At 47.0% G+C, this 27,773-nt stretch overlaps 1 protein-coding gene across 1 annotated transcript in view; it reads right to left on the reverse strand.

Annotated features, from left to right (window-relative positions):
- Nucleotides 1–419: 419 nt before the first annotated feature.
- The window catches only part of CLYBL (citramalyl-CoA lyase), a 101,077-nt gene continuing 73,723 nt past the window's right edge, over nucleotides 420–27,773 (reverse strand). Inside the window, exons 4-8 of the mRNA XM_040991540.1 lie at nucleotides 25,943–26,044; nucleotides 24,214–24,307; nucleotides 22,954–23,121; nucleotides 18,677–18,801; nucleotides 420–708 (exon numbers count right to left, since the gene is read on the reverse strand). Of these exons, the coding sequence (XP_040847474.1) occupies nucleotides 613–708; nucleotides 18,677–18,801; nucleotides 22,954–23,121; nucleotides 24,214–24,307; nucleotides 25,943–26,044 (585 nt within the window). The 3' untranslated portion in view covers nucleotides 420–612. The remainder of the gene's footprint in view (nucleotides 709–18,676; nucleotides 18,802–22,953; nucleotides 23,122–24,213; nucleotides 24,308–25,942; nucleotides 26,045–27,773) is intronic.

Below are 27,773 nucleotides of genomic sequence, written 5' to 3' on the forward strand. Positions count from 1 at the left end.
CCTAAGCATTCCCCTCCCTCCGGTGGCTCAAGGACACAGGACCATGCATCTGTGGGGTGGGGGTTAGCAATCACCACTGTAACACGTGGCGACGTTTCCTACCCTACCTCTGAGCAGATGGCCAGCGAGATGCACACACACAGCTCCTTCGTTCTGTACTGATTCTCTACCAGCCTGTTCTGAAAAGGAACTGTGGTGTCGGCCACCCAGGGGAGCAATGTGGGAATTGCAAACCAGTGGTAGAAGGGGTTGGAAGGGTGTACCTTTGTCTATTTTTCGGGCAGTATCTATTTCCTTAAAGACGTAACTTGTCACTCATGGCCCACCCCTCTCTACCCTCATGGCCTTCGTCCCTCCTGTGAAATCATCAATCCAGTTCTGCAATACATCTCTAACAAGAAAATCACAAACTCAGGCTTTCCGAAGGAAGAAAGTTTGTGTTACGGGGCAGAGACTGGCAGGGACAGCGAGCGGCCAGGCAGTGGTGATGAGCCGGGGAGTGGAGGGAAGGCTCAAGCTGGCACACGAACAAGTTGCCTTGAGTATTATGGTTTGTCTGTAGGAAGCTCACTGTACGGCTGCGCCCACCCGGGGTGGCCTTCATTTACCAGATCATTTTTCCTTGACGGCTGTGGCAAGCGTGACAATGTTCTGGGCCTGCTTCAGCAGCGGCATGTCGATCATACTGCCCTGGAAAGTGAAGGCTCCCTGCAAAATGGAGAAGGCAGACTTACTGAGTGAGGGCTTCCTCTCCGGGCGCACACGTACACACTGGCGTGACAATGGTGTGTCTGCTGAAGGCCACAGACTATCACACCTAATGTCTGAGAAAGCCAACTCAGTGGCAGGGGAAAGGCAGGGGGCAGAGGGGGATCCTTGAGCACTGTTAATGAAGAGGAAAAACATAGCCAGTGTGAGATGTGGGAACCTGCTCATTGAACTCTCTGAGATCAAGCAGAAAGCGTCTGTGGTGGGAAGCCCTGACTGTTTTCTTAGATGGCTTTAGAAATATGGCACGAGTTGTTCAAAGTGGCATGGAACAGGCTGTAGCACCCGTTTGCTGTTTTAAAGAATAACTGCGTGATCAGGATACAATGCATCCTCTCCTTGGGGACCCTGTGGGGTAACCTGGAAGGTGATGAGAAAATGCACACATTGGAGCCATGATTGTGTCAGTGTACCCACTACAGAAAGGTCTAGAATCACAGAGGACATGACTGTGTTAGCCACCGAGGCCTCCGGACATGGCTGTCTTCCGGTATAGCTCTGTTTCATAAATGTACTATTTGTTGAATATGTCACATGAATGAGACCTTGTTCTAGACTGGAAAACAGAAGCTGAGTAGTTAGGGCTAGAGGGTGTTTGGGGTCTCAGAGCTTTGTAGCCTTCACTAAAGATCTCCAAATGACAAAAAACCAGGGCATTTCTTGAGTGCACCAGAAAAACCAAGATCAACCAGCCAGAAGGCAGCAAGCTCCAGCTGCCAGAACCAGAAGTTAAGGTCTAGTTACTCGTATGATCTTGCTGTTACCCTGCCTGCCACTTGCCACCAGCATGCTTCACTCGAGCCCTCCTCACCCCTGCAGGAAGAAGCCTAGAGGCTAGTTGGAGCAAGCCAGATCCTTGAAGGCAATGGCCAGTTCACACACAGGGCAGCCCACGTCGAGCAGGTCCCAAGAGCCGCAGCTGTCTGTCCTCACTGTATGTATGGTGGGGTTGGAAAACCCTGACAAGAAGCCCTTAGTAATAACTTTGAAATTTATCTTTGGATTGAGGGAAATTCAAGAATGGATGAGGCCTAGATTTTTCACCTGTGATGCCCGACTCTGTCAGGCTTAGAATGACCAATGTGACTCATCATAAACACCCATGTGGCTTAAGATCCTAATGCCACATTCCAGCCTGTCATTGCCATTTTAAGTTCAGGTCACCTGAGAGCGTGGAATTTGATGAGGGTTAGCATTCCATGGGGACGAGGGTGTGGGTCATATGCCGTTCTAACAAGCTTTTTGAGCTTTTGCCTTGGGGTAAATGAGCAGCACCAAAGACCCTTTGGTTCTGTGCCTGCTGGTGCAGATGGGCCTGCTAATGGCACACCTGGCCCACGAAAACCTTAAAGAACAGGCAGGAGAGGCAGAGCAGCAGAGAGGCACGCGTGATCAAAATGCCATGCGAGAACCAAGATGGTGGCTTTGGATCTCGAGCACTCTTCCCGAGTCTGGCTTGGGCTCCCCATGTACGTCCAAGATGCAAAATTCCTTGTGTAGTTTCACAGGCCTAAGAGGGATCCTTGTTTCTTGTGTAATGGCAACTGTTTCCAGCTTGATTTGCTTTATCAGGGTATAAAGCAGAACTTGGCATTTTTGTTCTGTTGCCTTCTCTGCAAACGGAGGATGTTCATGTTGAACAGAGACTGCGTGGTCCAGAGTCCCACTTCCCTCCCCATGCTGACCTGTCACATGGGCCTGACTGAGACCTGGCAGCGCTTTGCAGGTCAGAATTTGGAAAAACATACTTTGTCTAAAACACCACTGGGACTGGTGGGGTGGGTTTGAAATAATTCTGAATGAACGGCTAGCGACAAATTTCGGTGTCACAGCTCAATGCTTCCCTGAGAAACTGGCAAGCATGCCAAAAAGTACCAGCAACTTGCATCAGCTGGAAGACTCAGACTATAATTTTGTGGAGAATGCCTTTAAACGGTAACTTATTCACAGCTGAATACCTTAACAATCGTGACTACAATAAAAATGACTATAATTTTTTAAGCAGTTAACAGGGGCCTGTATTTGAGAACTTACATGCTTTAGTTCATGTAATAAAATAAATACAAATAGCCACATTTGGAAGGAGATACAGAATGCATTCCTCCCTCCCCACTTTTTGTTCTTTTTAATTGTGGTAAAAAAACATGCAAAAGTGTTCCATCCTGGCCATATCTAAGTTTGTATTTAGCAATGCATGCCAAAGATCTCCAGAACTTTCCTCTTTTTTTTTTAAACAAATTATGTATTTGAAAGACAGAGGCAGAATGACAGAGAGACATTTTCCATCTGCTGGATCACTCTCTAAATGGCCACAATGGTTGGAGCTGTGCCAGGCTGAAGCCTCTTCTGAGTCTCCCACATGAGTGGCAGGGGCTCAAAGACATGGGCCATCCTCCATTGCTTTTCTAGAACTTTCTCATCTTCCAAGACAGAAAGTCCAAGTCCGTCAGGCACCCCCCTCTGCCCCTGATTCTGCCTCCACTAGCCCCTGGCCACCACCCATCTATTTTTTGCTCCCATGACTTTGCATCAGGCCCCATTTTGTGCCTGAGAAAACTGAGGCTCAGAGAGCCTAAGACACTTGTGTGAGTTGGCTTTGTGGCTAGTGAAAGTCGAAATCCACTCTGACCCCCCAGTCTGTGCTTTCCAAGGACTATCATCTAGGAAGAGTTTCCTGGGCTTGCTCTGGAACTGTGTTAGAATCATCAGGGTTCTGGTGAATTGTCAGAAAATTTAAACCTCCACCAATGGTGTTGGCATCCATATAGGTGCTGGTTTGAGTTCCACTGATCTACATTTGATTCAGCTCCCTGTTCACATGCCTAGAAAAGCAGCAGAAGATGGCCTAAGTGGTCCCTGCGCCCACATGGCAGATCTGGAAGAAGTTTCTGCTTCCTGACTTCAGATTGGATCAGCTCGAGCCAATGTAGCCATTTGGGGAGCGAACCAGCAGATAGAAGAGCTCTGTCTCTCCTTCCCTCTCTGCAAATATGCCTTTCAAATAAAGAAAAAAATTTTGTAAAATGTACATTTCTGGGCCCAGAAAGGCTGGAAGTTCTGGGCAATGCTCTGATGGATCCAACAGAGATTCAAGTTAAGAACCTTTGGTGGCAGTGGGTAGGCTGGCCTTGACAGATGCACATTCAAACTTACAGTTTTTCTGCAAATGATGCCTACCTTCTTTCCTCCTCTTTTCCTTCCTTCCTTTCCTTTCTTTCTCTTGCTCTTTTTCTTGATTTACTCATTTATTTGAAAGGCAGAGTTGGAGAGACAGTGAGAAAGTTCTTCCATCCAGTGGTTCTCTCCCCAGATGGTCACAATGGCTGGAGCTGAGCTGGTCTCAAGCCAGGAGCAAGGAATCTCTTCCAGGTCTCCCACAGGTAGAACTTGGGCCATCCTGCACTGCTTTCCCAGGCCATAAGCAGGGAACTGGGCAGAAGTGGAGTAACCAGAACTGCCACCAGCCCCGTGGGCCACCAGCACCTCAGCAGACATGGCGAGCGTCCCTCCTTTCCTCTTTTCTTCTTTATTCTTGTTTTAAGTTCATCATTTTGATTGATTTGAAAGGCACAGTTCCATGAAGACTAAGGTGCACAGCAGCAGGACAGAGGTGGGCATTATCCCAGGCACCTAACAGGGGGTTTGCTCTCTGTGCCACAGTGTCTATCCCATGCCTCTTATAAGATACTCCCAAAGGCACCTTATAACCAAGTTTTCCAAGGTCGGCCATGCTTTTGTCCAGCGAGGGTAGGGGGCTGCACAGACTCTTTGTGGAAGTCCCTAGGCAAGGTGAGAACAGATATGGTGGCCGGGCTGGTGCCTCTTCTTCCTGGGTGGCCTCTTCTTTGCCAGATGTGGGGTGGCGTGTGCCTGCCTCCTGCAGCACCCTGAACACAGTGGCCTGACTCCATGGTGCCTGGTGTGTTGTCCTAAGCCACTGGCTCTGGCACATGATTGGAAACTTTTGCAAGAAAAGGGCTGTATCACTGTAGCTCTTGTGGACCGAGACACAAAACCCACTAGGATACAATGTTTTCTGTGTTCCGGTCTCTTCCTGGTGACAAATGCTGACATACCAGCAAAGATCACCTGCCAAGTTCTGCAGGTGATCTGAGTTAACATCTTGGGATGTTTTCCGTTCACTGGCATTTCATCCTTAGAAAGTTCTTGTAAGAGAAGAGGCAATTGATAGAAGTTGCCAGCTGACAGGGTCCTTGCCCACTTGCTGTGTTATTAGCTTCTCTGAACGTTTGGGGTGTTCTTCCTGGCAACCCAGTGATGGTGTGGCTGTGACTTTACAAGGAGAGGGTCCCTTCCTCAGTGTTCACCATACCATTGGGGTACAGCCGTTTCTGTCTGACTCAGGGCACTGCCACCCTTTCCCCGTCTTTGGCATTTCCAGTGCTTACCAGGGAACCCCTGTTCTCTTGGCCGGTGCTGGTCATCATCTGAGCATGCCCCCACCTTGGTTATGCCTTGCATATGCCAATGCCTCTTTGTCCCCATGGTGGCCTTCGTGACACAGCTCCCCTCACTACCCCCAGCCAGCCGCTTTTGGCATGCCTCAGAACCAGAGGCCATGATGCCCAATCTCCCCCTCTTTCTCTACCCTGTCCCACATGAAGTCCTTGTTGGTAGAGAGTTGGGATGTTTACTGAGGGAGGCACTGGCCGGCATGGGCTGTGAAGCAGGTGTGACAGGGTCAGCTTAAGGCTTCCCTGGCTCTCTTTGGGCTGACAGTCACATGTAGTCTCCATAGTAGGAACCCCAAGGTTCCTGAGAACGGGCTGTGCCCCCTCACCACCTCTCATCCTACCAGTCCACAGAGACCCCACACTCCCCAGCATGCACACACCACTCTGCCCTTCCACTGCATGCTTTGTTCCTGCTTTTAAGGTCCCTCTCCTGTTGTCAAATTCCTTCCAGAAGCTTCTAGAAGCTTACAAGTTCCCAGGAACTTGCGGCTCTGCCTCTTGCTTGATCAAGCTGTGACAGAGGCTGGCTGCATCATGATCGTTAGCTCCTGCGCCACTCGGCATGTCTTCAGAGCTGACTGTGTTCCAGATGGGCATCAGGTACGGAGGCCTAGGGCCGACATGTGATGTCTGACCTCATGCAGATTTGAGTCTCTTTGGGCGCAGACAGGAAACAAGTCACTGTGGAAGTGGGTCTATTCCAACAAGTGGCATGCACACCTAGTGCATCTCAGCAAGGGGCATGTCCTGGCCAAGTGCATGTCTTTGGGAAATGAAGTACAGGTGCAGGGCAGGAGCTTGGCTTCTGTGTTGAGGCCTGAGCTGGGTGTTCTAGGGCAGATCAATCTGAGCAGGCAGACCCACTTCAGGTCCCCATGGGCTTCTCAGTCCCTACCTGATTCTTCTTGCCCCTAGTGCCAGGTGTCCTATTGTGTTCTTGGACCCCTTCCTAACCACATCCACTGCCAGCTGGGCCACCCTGTAACCCAAGGTAGGATCAAGTCACTGCCCACCCTCAACTTGAAGTGCAAGCAAATGGGGCCCTTGGCACCCGAGGACTGCGGAACCAAAGAAAGGAGCAATGGAAACGGGGGCCCGTGGCAGGTGCTGCTTCCACTTCTCACTAGCTCCTTGACCTTCCCTAGGATGAGGTACCTGGAGGTGTGGTCGCAACCACACGGAGCTAGACTGCAACTCCATGGCAGTCTCCTATTCTTGTTGAAAAGTGCTGGAGACTTGCCTCCTTCCTGGACCCTGGGGCGAAGAAGGTGAACCACCCGGGGCAGAGGGACACGTTCCCTTTGTGTAAGATGTGGGCTGGGCCCCTTGCTTCTGAACAAGGGTTGACTCAAATGATCACCATAGTGTGGCATACTAAAGGGATGAACTGACCTGACCTGTGTAAGAACTCCCCAGCCCTGCTCTATACTGGTGTGTGTGGTGTGGGCCAGGGCGGGGCTGGCTGGATAAGGCAGGCAGAGAAAGCATGGCATCTTCCCATCTTGGAGGATTTCCTGGATGGCAGTAGCCCATGCTTTGGTCAACTGTGGTCTCAGTAAGCGCTAGAATGTTCTAGCCGAGACATGGTGGGGGGTCTGGATTACTAGGCAGATCCGTTACCCCAGAGGAGGGTCCCTTGATGAATTTCTGCTTTCCTAGCACATCTCATATTTGCCATCTGCAGCAGGAAGGCACGACTGTTTCAGCTTGAGGGTTGCAGGGTTGGGACCAGTGGAGTTCTTTTAAGGAAGGACAATACTGGGAGGACAGGTTTTTTTACCCAAATCTCAAATCCCTGCTACCAACCAGTACACCCCAAAGTATACCTGATTGCATTGATGACTGAGATAATTGTAGGGAAAAACATGATTTCAATTTTTTTTTTTTAAAGTCAGTGCTTCAGTAACACACAGGCTGAAACTGGAGCAATATGGGTAAGAGTTAACATGGTCCACAGAAGGTTCCAGAAATATTCCGAACTTTTATGAGGGAATGAGGTTTGTAAATGAACAGACATCTGTGTGAACAATTATTGGATGGAATCGGATAAGTAATTTGTCATGTGAAAAAACATGCATTCATCCTGAATATATGCAGGTTGTTTACAAAGTCTAGGGAAAAAAACATACACTTGGAAAAACTACATGATTACAATATATATATATATATATATATATTTTTTTTTTTTTGCATTCAAGTAAGCTTGTTCCTTTCCTGTCATTTTCCATGAACCTTTGAAGTGCCCTTGTGCTGTGTATTCTTAAATCTTATTGTTGCATAATTTGCAAAAAGCTGCATGTTTACACTGTTCCTTCAGAGGTACTGGACGTGGGGTGGGCTCACAGGCAGTATGCAGACACAGTCACAATCATTGCTTGTTGGGGGGAACAGCGACCAAAATTACTTCAAAAAGTTCACAGAATTATCAAATACTTTCCTCTTAGTCAAAAACTCAAAATTCCTGTCATTGTTTCATAACATACATTTCCATAAATATCTGCAGGCCTCCATATTACATAGTTTCAACTGAGTTTGCACTGAACTCTTCACTGTTCATTTTCATGATGGCCTAATACAGTTCAATAACACAATTTTAAGTCTTAAAGAATTTTCTAGAAAGCTTCAAAGGAAGTGGCATTAGATCTTTTTGGATGTGAATAGCAGTAACCTCTATTTCCTGGACAGTTATCTTGAAACACTGTCACAATGACAGGGAAAGAATATTACTGAAGACCTGGGAGATGTAGAAAATATTTTCCCTTTAATAAGCCACATTATGGTGATAATTTGATGGATATTTTTGATAATGTTTTTGAATTACAAGTCAGCAGCCACTGACTCCTATCACCAGGTAATTTACAGCTGCAAATGTGTCTCTACATGAAGTTTCTAGAAGTTCGATTGAAGTCAGACAGGCACAGGGGTTCGTGTTGTTACCATCCTTGCTGGGATGCAGGGCTGAGGCCTCTCTCATGATCCCCTAATAATGTAGCAGCTGCAGGGGCTGGAGTTTGTGCCTGACCTAAAGGGGCAGTGAAAACTGGGAGGGGAGAGATGCACTGAGCAGCTTGGCAAGGACCCAAGGGCCCCTGGCTGGCAGTGGGTGTGGGAGATCCTGTGCCACAGGACACGGTGGACTTACCAAGTTCTGTAAGATGAGAAACTTGGAGAAAGTCTCTGTCTCCCATTCATATCTTGCCCTGACTGTGCCCTGAGAGGTCTGCTACTTAAAAACAAAAGAATTTAGCACAATGGATGGGCAATGGAACAGAGGCCGTCACTTGAGCCATGGTACAGGCCTGCTGCCAGCTTAGGGCTGGCCTCGGAGGGTTCTGCAGACCACTGTTCCACACAGCCCCTCCACAACCTTCTAGAAAACCCTGCTATTCAGGAGCCATTTACAGGGATGCCTAGAGAGAAATGATTGCTTTTCTGTTCCCCTTGGAAAGCTTGATACAGAGGTCAGGACGATGGGCCTGGGGCTCAGTCACACCTGAATTTGAGCGCCCTGACCTAGCTGTGAAGGTCCCGGTTCTGAGCCTTAGTTCCTTCATCTGTGAGATGGAGAGAATCCCTCCCCTGTAGGCTTGTGGCAAGGATGGGTGCAAGGGCCCCATCAGGTCACTGGCTGCACCTGCTGCCCCCTGACTGGCTGATATCATTGCTACCACTGCTACCATTGTGTGATCACTGCCGTGACATGCTGTGCCATCCACGCCATTGACCATGCTGTGACCTCTGAGCTGCCACCAGCACCACGACCATCATCATGGCTGCCAGAGCTTGTTGACTCCCATTTACCACAGTAACATCAGGTAGAGGCAGAGCGTCTGGATCGTGACCAGGTTTTTGTGATATTGGAGTTTGAGAGATGTTGGTGTCTCTGAAAAGTACAATGAACGGAAACAAACTTGCCCCTGTGGCTCCCAGGGCCCGACCAAGTCTCAGCCATCAGAGAGCCAGCATCTCTGCGAAGCTTGACTAGAGGTGTGCTGTTTTGGCAGGGCATCGGTAGGAAAATAAATGTGGAAAGACTGCTGTGGGAGACTGGAAGAGGGTGCAGGTGTTGGGCTGGGAAGCGGCATGGGAGAAGCAGGAGGGACGAGACCGAGTTGTTCAACATGTGGGAAATGGGAGAAGGGAAGAGGTATGGCCGGAATGGCCGAGGGGAGCGTCTGCGGGCCCTGGGGAGGGACGGGGCTCCGTGGATGTGGACATGGAGACGATGTGAGATGGACACTTTGCCCAAGGGAAGAGGTATGGCCGGAATGGCCGAGGGGAGTGTCTGCGGGCCCTGGGGAGGGACGGGGCTCCGTGGATGTGGACATGGAGACGATGTGAGATGGACACTTTGCCCATTGGAATTGTTTCACTTGAGCCCTCATAGAAGCAAACAGAAAAATGTCTGTGTTTGTGCTTGGTAAGCTAATGTGGACTTCATGACGGGTTTGGGGGAGGCAAGGAGGAGTGGGCAGCACAATGTCTGGATGACGGATGGGCAGCAGCAAAGCAGCACAGGTTGAGGAGGCCGAGTGGTGGGGAACGTGGGATCTGATTGACGTGGGGTTTGACCGTGAGCCTGCCGAGCCACCAATGTGCTCAGACATACATGTGGGGGACCCAAAGTGCCTTCTGCTTTGAAAACCCCTCTTGGAGCCTATCACATGTAAGCAGCTGGTATTCTCTTTTTAAAGAATTTATATGAAAGTCAGGGTTACAGAGACAGAGGGGAGCAGAGGGAAAGAATCTTCCATTTCTTGATTCATTCTTCCTAGATGACCACAAGGGCCAAGCTAAAGCCAGCAGCCAGTTTCATCTGAGTGTCCTCTGTGGGCGGCAAGGGCCTAGGTACTTGGGCTAACTTCTGCTGCCTTTCCCAGGCCATTAACAGGGAGCTGGATAGGAAGTGGAGCAGCTAGGACATGAAACGGGCTCCCTTCTGGGATGCTGGCATCCCAGGCAGTGGCTTTATCCATTGTGCTATGGTACTGCCACCAGATTTATCAAGCTACTCATGAGACCAGCACCATGGTGTAGTATGCTAAGCTTCTGCTTACAGTGCCAGTATAGCCATATGGCCACCAGTTAGTTCCCAGTTGTTCCACTTCCGGTCTTGCTCTCTGTTAATATACCTGGGAAAGCAGAAGATGGCCCAGAAGCTTGGGTCCCTGCACCCACTGGGATAACTGGGTAAAGCCCCTGGTTTCCGAGCAGCTCAGCTTTGGCTGTTGCAGCCATTTGGGGACTGAACCAGGTAGAAGATAGAAGCTCTCGCTCGCTCTCTGATTCTGTCTTTCAAAACTTTTTTTTTTTAATAATATATTCAGGCAGAATGGTCAGCCTGGACCAGCAAGTCTTTAAATATTTTCCCGATAAGGATACTGAAATCTAAGAATTTCCGCCTTTGCCAGCAAACGAGAGCTTGTGCTTAGTTCTGGGTTTTTTAACGACTTGTTGAGCTGTGATCAGCATTTCCTAATACACCTGCTGCTTGTGCTTAGGATTTACTGCTTTTTAGCACTGCTGGATAATCCTACCACCTCCATCTCAGATTTCTTTTGGAACGTAGAAATTTTGTTAATTTATTTTTAGAGATTTTTTTTTTTGAAAGGCAGATTTACAGAGAGAAGGATATATATAGAGAGATCTTTCACATGCTGGTTCACTCCCCAAATGGCCATATGGGAGCTTCCTCTGGGACTCCCACATGGGTTCAGGGGACCAAACATCTGAACCATACTCTGCTGCCTTCCCAGGTGGTTAGCAGAGAGCTGGATCAGAAATGGAGCACCCAGGACTAGAACTGGTGCCCATATGGGATGATGTTGCTGCAGGCAGAGGATTAACCTGTTGAGCCACTGTGCCTGCCCTAAAATTTTGTTTAAAATTTTTTTCTAAGGTAAACATAAATGTGTAGGAATTCACATGTTTAATAACCCATTGAGTTTAAACTGGGTCAAATTTGGGCTGCTATTGCTTATGGCACAAGCAGACGAGGTACGCCTTCCACAGCAGTTTGCACTGAAGACCATAATGTTGTGTCCTCTATTTCACGCATTGTAGGCTTATTCTTTCTTTGGAAAGCAGATCTAAATGAGCTAACAGGGACCAGAGGATACAGTGAAACATGTTTCAAAGCACTGCTGGTGAAAAATAGCTGATAAACAATTGATGAAAAACATTTCAATTGTTCTAGAAGGCAGCAACAGGTCAATATCATATACACATATGAGAATACTTCAAAGAGATTATTGGAGGGCTCAGTGGCTAAATCCTGGCCTTGCAACTGCCAGGATCCCATATGGGCACCAGTTCATGTTACAGCTGTTCCACTTCCCATCCAGCTTCCTGCTTATGACCTGGGAAAGCAGTGGAGGATGGCCCAAAGCCTTGGGACCCTGCACTCACATGGGAGACCCTGAAGAAGCTCCTGGCTTCTGCCTTCAGATCAGCTCAGCTCTGGAGGAGGAGTAAACCAGCAAATGGAAGATCTTTCTGTCTCCTTCTCTCTGTAAATTTGCCTTTCTAATAAAAAGAAATAAATCTTTTTAAAAAAGAGATCATGGGAAATGTAATTAAAAGACAAGTTGAGTTTAGTGTAAGACAACACTGAAATCTATTTCGAATGTTTGCATGGTGCTCATCTTGCATGAAGTGCCCTATGTGGTTAAAAGCGCAGCTGCTAGGTAATTGCTCTTGGCACCGTCAGATGTGGGAAGTGGCTAGCTACACCATAGCTACTAAGGCATTCTGTGTCCCATTTTTGGAGTTTGCAGGGAGGAATATAGAGAAGATACTCCTTTATCCTGAGAGAGAGAGAGAGAGAGAGAGAGAAATGCTTGGTTTATATCTGCAAGGAAAATCCTACCTACTTGCTTTTAAGATGACAAACCTCATGAAGAAATGCCGTTAAAGAATGTTCTGAATTTCTTCTCCACCCCAAACAGGTGAAGGAGAGAAGGCAAGCGACGGTGGTGGGGTGTGGGGGTATGAGGGTGTGAAGGTGCTGGGGTAAGAATGAGAAAGATGTCAAGAAAGGACCACACAGGGAATTCTGGGCCAGGAAAGCAAAGGGGGAGCAGGGCAGTCACCCTTAGAAATAAGCACAGAGTCTACGGCCATACCACCCTGAACGCACCCGATCTCGTCTCGCCTCGGAAACTAAGCAGGGTCGGGCCTGGTTAGTACTTGGATGGGAGAAATAAGCACAGAGCCATCTGTCCTAAGACAGGGACAGGACAGGAAAACGTCACTAGCAGCGAGTCCAAGGGGTGGACCAGCCCCTCCGTGGCCCCTCCCGGGGTCCTCTGTGTAAACACTCATGCGAGGGGCGCGAGAGGGCACACAGGGAATCAGGCAGCTCTTTGAGTCAGGTCCTGCTCCTGTTACAGTAAAGGGAGTTGTTTTCCAGGCCCTCGTGGGTATCTGTGACCCCAGTAATATAGTGATGCTGACTCTGTTCATATATTTTTCTGTTTTTGAGATGGTTTTATTTGTAAAGGCAGAGTTAACAGAAAGACAAGGAGAGAATCAATCCTCTATCCACTGATTCCAAATGGCTTCAATGGCCAAAGCTAGGCTGGTCTGAACCTGAGATGCAGGAACTTCCTACAGGTCTTCTGCATAGGTGCCAGGGCCCAAGCACTTGGGCCATTCTCTGATGATTTCCCAGGACCTAAGCAGGGATCTGGAAGTGGAACAGCCAGGATTTGAACTGGTGCTCAGATGGGCTGGCCTGCTGCAGGCAGAGGTGTAGCCTACTACGCCATGAGCCAGCTACTTTGTTCATGTCTTTGATGACCAGCTAGGATCCATCACCATGGTGGCTGGGAGGGTCTCCAGCCACCTTGACCAGGTCTCAGTGCATTCCATCACACACGCTGCAGGGACTGGCACAGGATGTCCGAGCTTCCACTCAGCTAAGCCTGTGATTTGCTTGAAAAAAAATTAAACCTTAGCATTTAAACATTCCTGAAAACTAAAAACTATTTCACTTAAATTTTGTTGAAGTGGGCAGGCATCGTGGTGTGGTGGGTTAGGCTGCTGCTCCAGATGTCTGTATCCCTCATGGAAACGCTGCATGCAGGCCTGGCTGCTCTGCATCTGAACCAGCTTCATGCTAAAGGGGCCTAGAGGGTGGCAGGGAATGGCCAAAGTCCGTGGGATTCATCACCCAAGTGGGAGCTGGATGGACTTCCGGTTCCTACCCTTGGCCCACCCCAGCCCCAGCTGCTGGAGGCTTTAGGAGAGTGAACCAGCAGACAGTGGAGCTCCCCTTGGGTGGCCTTGCCTTTCAAGTAGATGAAAATAAACATGAAACCTTTGCAAGATGAGATCTGGTAGAAGCTCCTGGCTCTGGAGCAGCTCAGCTCCAGCCATTGCAGCCACTTGGGGAATGAACCAGTGCACAGAAGATCTCTCTGTTTCTTCTTCTCTTTATAAATCTGACTTAGCGATAAAAATAAATCTAAAAAAATTATAGAAAAGCATGGTGTCCCTGCTCATGGCCTGGGAAAGCAGTCAAGAATGGCTCAACTCCTTGGGACCCTGCATCTGCATGGGAGACCTGGAGGAAGTTCCTGGCTCCTGGCTTTGGATAGGCTCAGCACCAATCGTTGTGGTCACTTGGGGAGTAAATCATCGGACAGAAGATCTTCCTCTCTGTATATCTGACTTTGCAATTAAAAAATAAAAATAAATCTTCAAAACAAAATGAAACATGTGAAGAATGTGTTATAAGGAGAAAGCAGTTTAAAATGATACTGGATTTAACTTACATTAAGAAACTACTCTTCCAGTAAGCCATTTGCCGCTGAAAAATACAAGATCAGGTACTGGCAGCACTAACATTAAACATTTAAAATTTGGTGTTAATCTCCATCATAATCATCCCACAGCTTTTCTTAGAACTGGACTTTTTAAAGTCAAAATGATGGCATACGGAAATGAAGAGCCAGATGCAATGACCGGGTTGCTCGGGGTTTGTCTCCTGATCTTTCATTTTTACTGGCTACGACAGGCTCTGACTTGAGTGTTCTGTTCACAGATAAAGGGGGGCGGACACCAAGCATCATGGGAGGACAAGCTGCTGGGCACAGGAGGGGCCCAGCCCCGCACTAGATAGAGCCACCCCCACCTCCTGAGATGGGGCTTTTAGCTTGCGGGAAAGAGTGGCCGTGGGGTTTCTGGCTCGGGAATAAGCAGAAACAGTATTTTTGGCTGGAGGGATGTCTGAGTGCTTCCAGGCAGCCTTTGAGAAGGCCATCTGGCCCCGACAGTATCTCTTTTGTAAAGCCTGACCCTGGAGACACAAATGAGAGGTGTGTGTGCTGCTGTGATACCTGTGACAGCCACAGCAATGACAGGTGTGGCAGCCACAGTCAGACACCTGTGACAATCACTTCTCCATGTTTGGGAGTGGCTGGCTGCTGGCTGCAGTCTTTGAGATGGACAGACTTTCTGTTGGTCTTATTAAAGATAGGCTCCTAATTTGTAACCAGTGTGCGATGTGCTTCTTAGTGTGGATAATAATTTACACCAGTGTCCTCTCATGAGTCAAACGAGCGTTTTGGTTATGTGTGATGGTTGTAGTGATTCTGTCTTGTAGTGACCCTCAGGAATCGTGAACTGAATGTAGAGTTTACACTTGATCTTAGCCAAGAGGTTGAGAAAGGATGAACCTCCCTGCCTTCCCTGGAGGATTTTGTCTTCTTTTTTTGACTAGCTTGTGAACCTGTAATGAACGAAAAAATACTGAAAAAGGTGAAAGGCACGTCTTCCCAAAGTGAACACAGCTTGTAGAATGCTGCTATGAACGAGCCAGGGTGCTCGGAGAAGCACAGAGGAAGGCAGGCTGCTTCAGCAGACAGCGGCTGTGCGGCTGCAGGTGTCCCAGCTCGGGGCCCGTACACACCTGCCGCTCCGACCACACCGGCTGCTGCTGCTCGCTCGGCCGGGTGGGTCTCCTTTCACACGGAGAAGGGGACGCCTACATGCACTGATCATTTTTAAAATGCCATTGACGGCTTCCTTTAGCTGACATTTTGGACTGACAAGGAATACACAAAGAGAAAGAATGACACAGACACAAAACATACACAATGTCCTTCACCTTTGGATGCATTTAGACAGCGTCCATGTTCGTGTATTTATGTCACTTCTGTTGGTATTAGTAAACCTTTGCTTTAGGCTTGATGTCATTTTCGTGATCCAATTTTCAAACATTCTTGGTTGATTTCATTTGTAAGCACTACTACATTTAGCTCTGAATGGAGAATTTCCAAATATTATTACTGTAGTTGCCATTGGTATGAAAAACTATATTAAAAAGAGAAGTAGGTTTCTAAGAGTATCATTTGTAAATCTAAAACAAATCCCACGGAAATGGTTTATCCTGGAAAATATCTGACCAAATTATCTGAGGGTCAAATACTGAATGACAGGCAGGCTATACCGTCAAAGGGACGAAGGATGTGTTGGATTAATGCTGTGGGCCGAGGCCTCGACTGCTGTCCACTAAAGGGCGATGCGTCAGCGTGCGGGAGTTAACGTGGGAACCTAGGGCCACATGCAGCAGTTACTTCAACAGATCTGAGGAAGGGCAGCGAGCCTCGTGCCCTTGATGTCAGTCTGGGGCCCCAATTCCTCCTGGTGGGAACTGTCCCGCCAGCAGCAATCTTTACCCTACAGATTTCCTTGTTTCTTGAAACAACAGACACTTGCGTCACCGCCGGCAAGACTGTTAACAAATTATGTGTGCTGACAACTGTTTTTCCTAAATATTTTGTAACTGCTATAAATAAGGGCATCAAACTTGCTTTTCTTTGGGTTTCTAATAAATACAAAACAAAACAAAAAATCCTGTAATATCAGACTGAACCTCAAATTTTATCCATGCATGATCTAAGCACATTTGAAATTTTATTTGGAGAGAAAGAAAAAGTTGGACTTTATTATTATTGCTACTACTACTGCTACAGAAAACACAAATGACTTGCTGCGAACTTGTGAACATCAGCTAAATCAGGTCTTTGGGCAGACTATTAAGATGAGAACAGGAAGCAGTGATGCAAAGCAAAGATACACACTTTTGCCTTCTTGAGTCATTTCTGCTGAAAGGTAGTCCTTGAATGACATTTTCATCAAAAGAGAGAAAACATCTTTGAGAAATCTGTGTTCCTCGGGGGCATGTGCTGTCAGTGTCCCATCTCTGTCACCCAGGGTCCCAACACTCACATTCTCATCAGGACGCAGAATAGGAATAAAACCAACGCCTGCTGGAAGAGGCGCTTCCTGCGCCAGAGCAGCCCATTTCCACAAAATCTTTCCAAACACAATCCACTCTATCTACTACGAGAACGTTCACCAGACCTGGGGTCACCTACCTGCACACTCCATTTTCGTGGCCAGACAGTTTATAGGTAGAGAAAGAAACCTGCTAACTGGATGAAATAACCACATCTCTACTGGAAGCCCCATTACTTGAATTGCTTAGAGTTTGCTGGACAAAGCACCAGAAGAATTTTCTGTGAGCAACACAACCCAGCCAATGGGGCAAGGAAGAAATGACCTGATACTCATTTCCCTTGTGCTCCAATTTCTTTGGTTCTGTTGCCAGAAAAAGCTGGCCATGAGGCAGTAAAAACCTGGGCCCCAGAAAGAGGGCACTCTATTTTATAGCAGCAGCAGCAGCAGCTCAGAAGTGAATATGACTTGCCATCCCCAAAAAGGCCTGGATGAGCCTGCTGCTGCCTTCCATGGGAGTCACAAGCCTAGGTCAGAGTAGATAAGACAAGGGTTGTTTTCACTCATTCAGAAACTTGAACTACTGAGGGGTGTGGGAGGAGGAGGAAGGGTGAGTACTCAAGTGGAAGGTACCCACCTCCTTGCCCCTGTTTCCAATGCCACATGGTCACCTGGCACGTGCAATGCTGCCCACAGTGCAAGCCACTTGGGACGGTTCGTGTGGGCATTGTCCATGCTGGACTCTGCTTCCTGGGTCCTTCCAACGCACATAGGCTGCCTTGGTGCTCAGTTCATGGGATGTGTTTCTCCTGTGCCTGTCCTCAGCGGGCACTGAGGCGCCCAGCCAAGGGACAGGGGAGTGCGCGTGAGGTGGCGGATGGCGTCATCTGCGCGTCTAAATGAATGATGCCAGCCTGGAGACTGACATCTCTGTTTAGTCACTGGGGACCTTGACATAAAACACAACGCCATCTGAAAATGTGTTGTAGGATTTTTTTTTTTTCCCAATGGGCACTGCGGGTGTGAAACCAAAGGACCCTAGTGATTGTGACACAGGTGTAAGTCCACAAACTGAGCTTTTCCATCATGAAGCAATCAGCCTTTGGGGACCAAGTGTGAGTTTGTGCAAAGACTAGCATGTATGCGCGACCAGGTGACAGTCCTGGCTAGGGTGTGCCCCGTTTTCATGAGGTCCCCACTTCGCATTCTGAGATTTCTCAGGTATTCTTGCTGCCAAGGAAAAGTGCAGGAGACACCAGTTTTTTTTTTTTTCAACTAACTATGGGTGCCTTTCTCCACCTGGAACTTTAATAATTTTTCAGTATTCTTTGTCTCCTAAGTAATCTTGCACCACAGGCATCAAAACTTCCCTCCTTCAGGCCCTCACGAGGTTGAATTTGGAGATTACCTCTAGGACACATTTATAAATGCAGCATGCACTTAAAAAGAGGCAAACGGTATTATTGCAAATAACCTTTAAGATAATTAACTGACAATGCTGCAACTAGCATAAAATCTTCCTTCAGGCGACACCTAATTTAAGTGTTACTGGCACAAAGTGGAGACAGATTGTACATCACCACTGCAATATTTACATAGCAGAAACCCACGGAGCAGGAAAGGCGAGGCTCAATGATGCACTAAATTAGGAACAACCGTATTCCAGTGTTAATTTGCTTTCCATTCTATCCAAATCTCAGGTCCAGAAATTGGTGCAAACACATCTCCCACCTCCCACTCGTAAATGATTCAACCGGAGGAGACTTTTGTGCTTTTCCCTACCCCGCCCCCCGAAATTAATATAACTCGAGATTGATTTCTTTTCTCTACAAGAACCATTTGGTCAAACTGGCTTTATTTCACTACCACTTGCTCTTGCTTTGATCTGAAATTATTTTCCTATGAATGCCGCATCGAAGTCTACAGAGGAAAACCAGGCAGACTTGCATTTTTTCTAAGGCTGCCAGCGCATTTTATGAAAGGAATAAAACGAGACGTGTGAGTCAGTTTGAGTGGAAGTTAGGCACTTGGGAAGGAAAAATTCCACCTCAAGCAATTTTCCCCCTGACGAATGTCATGCTGTCCCCTCATTCCCTCAACCAAAAATGTGACCCCCAACCCCCGGTTCCTCCCTCACGGTATTCTAAAACATCAGTTTTCCTCCAGACACAGCCAGAGCCAACATTTACCTTTCCTAACTGCTGGTGTTGTTGGAAGGCAGCGATGAGCTCCTCGGCCCACTGGATTTTTTCAGGGGAAGGAGAAAACTGCTGCTGGACCACGGCGATCTGGTTCGGGTGGATCACTTGCTTACCTGCAAAGAGATGGGTAACCCAGGAGCCGTGAGACAGTGCGAACTAGGCGTGTCCACCGTGCCGGGCTTCTGCACGCCCTGACACTGTACAGGAACTAATCCAGAACAAAGTTGTTAAAGAAAATCACCCAAACCACAGGCAGGCAGGCAGAGAGGCATCTGTGAATACCACATAAGAACAAATCGCACAATGGGAGCATTTGTGTTCCGATGCTATGGCAATGCCACTGCCCGGCAGATCGTGTCTGCTGCTTGTGGCTACAGGTGCACTAACAAGGCACCTGCTCTAGTTGGGACTTGGAAGGATGAGGTCTGCAAGTCAGGGCTGGGCAGGAACTAAAGGGAATCCTCTCAAAGGTTAAAAGTTGTCTTGTGCTGATTTTGTAGGCTTCTGCTGATGTCCTTGATTTCTCATCAAAGCATTATGGCTGTTCTCATAACGTGGATGCAAGCAAACACAGCGACACTAAAATATTGCCCAATAGCCTATATTTACTCTTTTAGGGGAAAATGTGTCGTTTCTAACCTCTAATAGAAAATTAGATTGCAGTAGACATATTTTATTCAGTACAGTGAAATAGCAGATGTCAACACTGTACCTTTGGATTATTTCATTACATTTTTTTTTAAAGATAAATATGGGAAGTTTCTTAGTCCAGAATGAGTAGCTTTTCCCTTTTTGCCTACACACTGAGGGCTGGGTATTTCCCACTTCTAATGCCTAACCCACCTCCAAAGAAATCTTATCTCTGAAGAAATATCTTCAAAAAGAGATCTCAGTTTTTTTTAAGTTTAAGGATTTAAAAATAAGAACATAATAGAAACATCAAGGTCAAAAGATTCTGTGAAATCATGCCATCATGAGAGCACAGTGTAATAAGCAAGGAAGTATGGAATCTAATCAGGTCATTAATAAAATGCAACTTGATTTAATGTTAGAATGATGACATTATACTTTACAGTGTGATGGCCTTACGGACATAATCTAACTATTACAAATGAATGTGCACTTGACCATTTACTCTGCTAAATGTATTCGTTGCTATGTCCATTTGTTCTATTTGTGAAATAGTTTATCATTTAAACAGCACAAATTGCTATGCATCCCTGATGTTGAATAAAATGTTAATTTTTTAAATTATTTTGTTTAATAGCAAAAGGAACAGCATTGGTAAAAAAAATTTAGTGTTTCATGAAAAAAGAGTTTTGGTGGAAAAACACAACAATATCTTCATAATGGCATAATTAAAACATCCTCACGTTACTATTTCATTGATAAAACACTAGAAACCTATATAAGTAATAGATGCTTTAAATGATTTGAGAAATAATTTCTGGAAAAACTAGCTTAAGTAATGACAAATGAGAAGGTTTTTTAGATTATATTTAAATGCCCTAAGAGTTTTTTACAATATTATTAAAATAGGGTGTTGATTCTGGTGGTCACTTGCTATCATTATTGGCCCTGAATTTCATTATTTATGTACATAATTTACATGACCTTATAAAAAGTCACGTTTTGTGGGAGCTTTGGGGTACAGGCACTATAATTTGAGAAATCAACATAAACCACATAAAATTCTGTGAAATGTCTGGTGAGCCTCAAGCTGTTGGGTAAACAGGAAAGATGTCTATTACGCTTTAGAAGCTTAGAAACACCTGCACATGAAGTGCTCTTCTGTGCTACCTTCTCAAATGTAACAACTGCTTCACAGACATGAATGCCGTGGGGGGGCAGGGAGAAGCAGATATTTTATACAGAAGAGTGTTATTGACAAGTTACTGTGAGGGTGCAAAATTGGAAGACATTAAAATTGATGAGCATGAAATCCTTTTTACAGTACCACTTGATATATCTTGCTTTAAATCAATATCTGTCAAGCCTTTTAGGTGACTGTATGATGGGGTCATTTTTGTCTTCTCCCAAAGACCGCAGTAACAGAAGGAAACCCGGAGCGCCTCCTGTTTCTAACCTTTCTTCTCGGCGTGCACTGCCGGAGGACCTGCAAGGACCAACTCGGCTGCTAAAGCTTCATCCCAAGATTGAGTTTTGGTTTCTTTTTTATTAAAAAATTCCTAAAGTTAGCGCGCCAGTTGCACTGACTTAAAATCAACCTCTGGGGCTAATAGGGCTGTGAGGCAATGATTGTGGAACAGATACTGCAGCCCTCTGTCCGGTGCGAGGCTAACACAGAATCACAAGTCCTCTGGAAAAGGGCAGTGCTCACAGGTACAGCAAACCCTGCAGACGCACGCTCGGGTCTCAGCGTAACAGAGGGCACAGCGCTTGGGCTGCTTTAAACCTTCACCCACCTGCCTCGGCTGTTTCCTCTTTCCTTTCTCCCTGCCTCTCCCTCTTTGCTCCTCCCGTGCACACTCCAGAGTGTGGCCCACAGGACACACAGATCCTGAGTGGAAGCCATTATTTTTTGAAAACTGCTAGAGATATGTGGAGAAATCGAGTTGGGACAGCAGACATTCTTGGTAGAGATTGTGAGATGGCTCCAGAGCGTGGCTCAGGGGTGCCTGCCTCGCTCACTCGGCTGTACCGTGGCACCATGCCCTCTATCCTACCCGTTCTCCGGATCCCATTCTTCCTTTGATTTACCCCTCCCCATTGGGGAGAGACAATAGTGCCAGGCCCATAAGCTTCTCACGCTGAGCTGGGCACAGTCTCGAAATTTAAACCTGATTTGAAAGAGCATGCTTTCCGTGATTGAATTAGGGTTCGATTAAATGCCACCCTGTCTCCTGTAGGAGCTCTCAGGCTGCCGGGGAAATTCAGCAGCATACCCAGATCCCAGAGACCGCGGAGGAGACCCAGGTACTAGTGAGTGATGCTGACAGGGGCCAGGGATTTTTTTTTTAATTGAATTAGTTCCCATTTCGCAGGAACATCTGGCTGCCTGGCAGCCAGTGCCGCATGTTTTAGGCCAACAACAACATCAGGGTCTATTAGGTAGATTTCATGGAGTCTTTTTCCAACTTTCCTTGTTGGGCCATCTTGTGGGCAGTCAGCTCCCCTAGACCTGCAAGAGGGACCTCCAACGTTCTCAATCACCCCAAAAATGCAGGGAGGAGTCTGTCACTGCTAACTCAGGTGACTGACCGAGAGCTCTCTGTCATGGATCACACTGCCTAATGGAAGAATGCGGTCATGTTTATTTAGTGCTTTAGGTTCAAAACGCAGCCATCGAGCTTGGAGAGCTTTTTGAAAGGTCACAGAACCATGAAAACAGGGTACAGACTTCAGGACAATGCTTTGCACCAAAATGAACTTGTCTTTGAGTCCCACTTTCCAGACACTTCTCTTTTCAAATCCCTTAATAAAATGATAATTTCTTAAGCCTTTCCGTTTTTTGTTGGGTTCAGTTTACAGCAAGGCACCTTGTGCATAGGCTTTCAGTGACTGACCCCTAAGTAGGTGCGTTTTTATAAGACTATCAGAATGTGTGTCTCTTAATATTTCTGAAATTAGAATTCTTAGCCATTTCAGCATAAGAACAAATTAGGGTAAAAGAGCTTATGATTTTTGTAATTTCCCCATGGTGGCCTGTGTGTGTGTGTGTGTGTAATAACCACACGTGTGTATATACACCCAACAGAGATTTTTCTGAAATTTGATTTCTGTTGTAAAACCCCATTTTTGTGGTGTGATCTTAGTGCCAGCGCACACACATGGATGTCACAGGTGTGTGGACACATGCTTCCTGAGTGGGGTGAAGAGGGGCACTGGGAGTCACAGGACAAAAGCTAGTTAAAGGGAGGAAAAGGAGATACCGCTAAATTAATTTTTTAGAATTGATTTTTGAATATTTGGGACAGATTTTTTTGTCTAACCATCAGCCCAAACTCAGGGCAAGTCCCTTCGGCAACGGGCGCTCCCCTTGCCTTGAAGTCAGCCAAAAGTGCAGTCCAGCACATTAGCAGGCAGAAAAAACATGGTAACGGATTCAAAGAGGAAATAAAACGAGGGCTTTGTGTTTTGAGCAACAGGGCCAAAGACACGGCTTTTTAACAAGCCGCACACGGTGGAACGAGTCCACCACACTTCCGCTGGTGCCCGGCGCCACTGATTTGGGTTCCGTTGCTGCTGCTCTGGAATGCTCCTGCCTTGGGCCCTGCTTTGTGAGACGTGCTGCGGGAACATACCCGTGAAGCCCATGGCGGCCCCTTCCCTCGCCTGCCTGAGCAGCCCGGCCTCGTCTCGGTAGTCGATGTACACCAGGTCTATGGCCTGAAGAGAGAAGGCCTTCGCCACCGTGACAATCTTCTGCCGCGCGTACAGGATATCCTGTGTGTCTTTACTACTTGTCGCACCTGCGGATGGGCATGGAAGAAGGAAGTTTGCATTGTGTTTATCAATACCTGGATGTGAGTGAGAAAGACCTGGCTTTGTAAATGCATCCTTCTCCCTGGCCAAGGCAGAGTGGACCGTGGAGGTGGAGATAAACACATGGTCTGCCCAACCACCCCTGCTACCTGTCTCTGGAAGCGCCCCTCCGCCATTCAGGGGTTCTCAAGGGACCCCCGCTGGGATCATCTTCCTTTTTGTCATTGGTAGTACACACACACACACACACACACACACGCAGTGTCTGGCAGCCACGCAGGGGAAGAGCGGTGAACTTGTCACCCTGGGCTCTGAAGGGCTTGTGCTAGGGCTACTGTCCTGAGATGGGGAGCCCAGCGCCCCAGGAGCTGCAGGGTCTGCCGGGAGAACCCGGAAAGCAGAGGACACTGCTGTGGTCCACGGGCGCCTGGATGCACAGAGCTCTCCCGGAAAGGCGGCCTTGGTAATATGGTCCTTTGTTTGCAGCCAGTGGGGAGCAAGGGGTATCTCTGTTTATAACTGGACCGCTTTGCTCACTGCTCCAGGCAAGTGCCGGGCTGCAGGTCACTTGGCCCTCTTCACAGATGCCCTCTTGAGCTATGGATTCTGCAGACAGCCAAGGATGGAAGGCACGGGGCTCGAGGGATGGCGGGAAAAAAAAATCTATGGGAGCGAGCAGAGAGCATCTCTGTAGAGAGATAACAATGAGGGTTCTGGAACGGCTGGGAAGGCTCGGTTTTCAAGATGATTTCCATTTCTGTGGCTCCTGCAACAAATGGTTCGCGAAGGCAACAAGACTGCCTCGCAAGTGTGTGTGTTTAGGGGAGGTGCTGTCAAAATAAGGAAGTGAGGTTGTTCACGTGACACATTGATTAGCAGCAAAGCAGAGGCCGTATTTCCCTGACCATACCTGAGGCTGCAACAGGCTTTTTCTTTCCTATTTTTATCAATCATCAGCAGTAGGAGAGCAGTGTTCTAGAGGCAGGACAGCCTCGGATAGCCGCCCATTCTAAGGAGGTGTTGGCTGCTTGCTTGCTTTGTAAATGACCGCGGGCAAAGAAAAATATAGACACACACACCTATGCTGGCTCGGAAATCCTCGCCTCCAAAAACGACTCCATCGAGGAAGAGACCGACCGTAGGCCCGATCCTGAGCATCTCCTCACACACCGCCTGCAAGAGACCAGAGCAGAGCCGGGCCCCACAGGAGCGTGTGCCTGAGAGGGGCGACACAGCCTGACTCGCAGCCCTCCGGCTGCAGCCTTCATTCACCCCTATTCCGAAACATACCCGCTACAGTTCAAGATGACTAGACTGGCTATGTTGGCTTTGCTCCATGAATTGCACAAGTACATCTGTTACAGCCCGTTCTTGTGGCTGCAATGTTCAAATCACAGTTGATGGACTTTCCAGAGAAATCATTTTGATGCACTTTATATTCTACAATTTATTTTTGCTTTTGGAGACTCTCAGATAATAGATACGGAATACCACAGGAGAGAAGGAAGGAATTTTTTAAATCAAACTAATTGGATTATTTACATTAGGATCAAGTCGGTGGTTTCAGGAATTAAAGACAAACAATACAAAAACCGTACAACTCCAGAGGGGAAAATAAAAATGCAACAAGTCATTCAGGATGTGATAATAAAACCAACCCTGATGTTTATGCATGGACGTATGGACAAATAACATGCATTATAGATGCAACCCTGGATCTTAAAAGGTGGAGGCAGAACTTGCTAATGTATGTGGGTGAAAAAGAAATGAGACACTGATGGGCACACTGCAATTGCTGCTAAGTACATTAAAATGGCGAAACAGTGCTCAAAATTAAGTCTCTGCGTGACTCTGGGGGTGTGTAAGGCTGTGCTTTTGAATCTGTTCCGAGGGACCCAGGGCAGGCTGCAAGACCTGGGTGGTGTGGGGCGCTGGCCACAGGATGAGGCTGGAAGCAGCCCTACTCACAGTGCCCCCCCCCAAGTATGTGGCCCTTCCTGTGCTGTCCCAGGGGGGTCTCCCTCACTCTCCCTATGCCACATACCACCCGCCTTGTGCCTTTGTTTCTAGTGGTTTCTCCTGCCCTTTGGAAGGGGGTTAAAAAAAAGAATAACCCTAGAAGGGGATGCTGACTGGACGTTCCCAGGTCGGGGGGAATGGAGAGGCATGTTTTGGGAAAGGAAGGGGAAGCCCCAAGCTAGCTGTGAATTTGGGGAGGCAGGTAGTTGTACGCAGCCACCCGATGCACGGCCACACGGGGCTTTGATCATCCAGCCCAGCGTATCCTAGAAACCTTTTTATGTGCTAATGGGGGCAAACTTGGGCTACAAATTGTTTTGTGTGCATAAACTTACAAACAGTAACCTCATCTGCTAAAGAGGGTATGGACACTGTTGCTACAGAAGCCAGGAAATCTCAGGGAAAAGACACAGGACGGTGAGAACAATGTGGAGATAATCCCCAAATTCGGTTTTCATGTACATTTTAAATCGACAAATGTAATTGTGCAAAGCATAAATTCACACAGCAATTACTGAATGACAATTAGTACAAGGAAACTGTAAATATTCGTGTAGTTATCCTGGACTGGAAAGCTCATTCCTTCTGTTGAACCGATGTCTTTGTTTTCTAAGATGCCGCCTGACTTTTTGGGCTACGATGGGTAACGAATGGCTCTCAGAGTTTATCTTGCCTATAAATCTCTCTCGAAAAATATTTTCAGGTGTTAAAACAGAAAACAAAAGTTTCCTTTAGGGGATCAACAAAATCTTAAATGCCAACTTAGTAATCATAGGATGGTCTTCTTACCTTAAAATTGAGCAAACCCATGGCAGTTTCCACAAAAGGGATTAAATTCATTGGTTGTTCAAGTTTTCGGCCTTTTAAGTGGAATAAAAATCGGTCTGAAAACTGAAAATCAAAAGTATCATAAACAAAATGTACACTCACTGAACTGCAGGCGGGGAAGCAGGCCCTGAGCCTCTGACCTGAGGGAGCGACACCCCAGCCCCTTTCGTCCACACAAAAGAATTTTTCTTTTTTTAAAGAAGAGGAAAGACCAAAGAAAAAAGGTAATGAAGTTCCCACCGCAGCAAATAAAGCATTACAGTTTTTTTTTTCCTCCCCCTAAAGCAGCCATTTGAGGCCTGGAAGAAGCTCAGAGCTGGAAGGAGAGGGGGTGAAGTTGGAGAGCTACCCTGAAAAGCCTTGCTCCTCAATGCAAACGCGGGCGCTAAGACAATACGGGCTGCCTCTACCTGCGATGTGTTGTCATTTCGTGCCAGCACTGCCATCGGCAGCCTGTTCCTCGGCCTTCTATGTGAAATCCATATTAATTCATTATGACCCTGGTACCCTTTGTTCACAAGGTTTTTTTTTTTTTCTCTTCCTGATTTTTAGCTTACCTAGGAAGACCTTAAAAAGGAAGTTTAATTCTTTGAAGACCAAAGCTCGCCAATTTTTTCCATGAGACCAGTTCACAGCTAGCTCTGCGCCGCCAGTGGGGTAGCCCAAATTCCAAAATCTATCATCTGGAAACATACAAAAGCCCCCGCACAGAGCCCCCGCCCCCCACGCGGAAGGGTGAAAACACACTCTAAGTTGTAAATCTATTATGTCTCTCTCGCTCTAATAAGATGTGGGCAGATAAAAAAAAAAAAAGAAACTCAGGTATGATAAAGATATTTTTTTGTAAATAAAGATGAAAACATATATATCCATTTTAAATTTAAGGAATATTTGGCCATTAATGGATATCAAAGGAAAGGAGAATTTTAATCATCTCTCCATTCAGTCTCAGTTGGGTAAATCATATCTAAGAGATTTGCATAAATATAAACCATCAAAGACTTTTCATCTTCAAAGGGGGCTTCAAGACCCCATAAGCTTTGTACTGTAATCATCATAGGTCACCACCCTGCAGGAATAAGGCTGCTATGGCAACATAAAAAACTAATGCTTAAGGCTTAGCATAATATTCTGACTAATAGAAAGGAAACTCATTTTAAAAGCTAGCAGCCCGGTTACCAGAAGCAGGATTAGAGGTGTTATTTCCCCTTTTAGCTGCCCCCTCCGAGTCGGTGCACACCCCCCCCCCCGTCACCCTGTGCCCCCCCCTCCAGCCCCCACCTCAAAAATCTAATCACGGGGATCTTTAAAAAGCTTTGGAGCAATTTGCAGTAACTTTACAATTAGGCTCACATAAATCACAGCTTCCAGTAATGAAGAATCATTCCCACTGGCTCCCCGGCCCCTCCCTCCCTCGGAGGGCGTCGCCGTCACCTCGCAGGGAACTTTTCCAGGCGAGGGCACATGGCAGGAACCAGGAGAAGGGCACAATGTGAGGGGACAGCGCGTGCAGGGTTTGACGCCAGGCAACAGAAAACAATTTATATCACATCTAAGGGAGAAAGTGGGGTGGCGCAGTATTTGTGGTTTGGGTGTTAATTATGTAGGAGACTTTAAAAAACATTTTTTTTATTAAAAAACACCTTGCAATGCTGCTTGTCCCGCTCTTTATGATAAAAGTTACAGCCACAAAAATCATAAAGTTTACAGCTAGACAAATGCATTACAACACGGTCCCTGCTCTTAGAAACCCTCTGAACCCTTTTGTTTTTAAGCCAATAGGGCATTTAAA

The sequence above is a fragment of the Ochotona curzoniae genome, unplaced genomic scaffold, assembly GCF_017591425.1.
Source record: "Ochotona curzoniae isolate NIBS_2020 unplaced genomic scaffold, NIBS_Ocur_1.0 contig_64, whole genome shotgun sequence".
NCBI lineage: Eukaryota > Metazoa > Chordata > Mammalia > Lagomorpha > Ochotonidae > Ochotona > Ochotona curzoniae.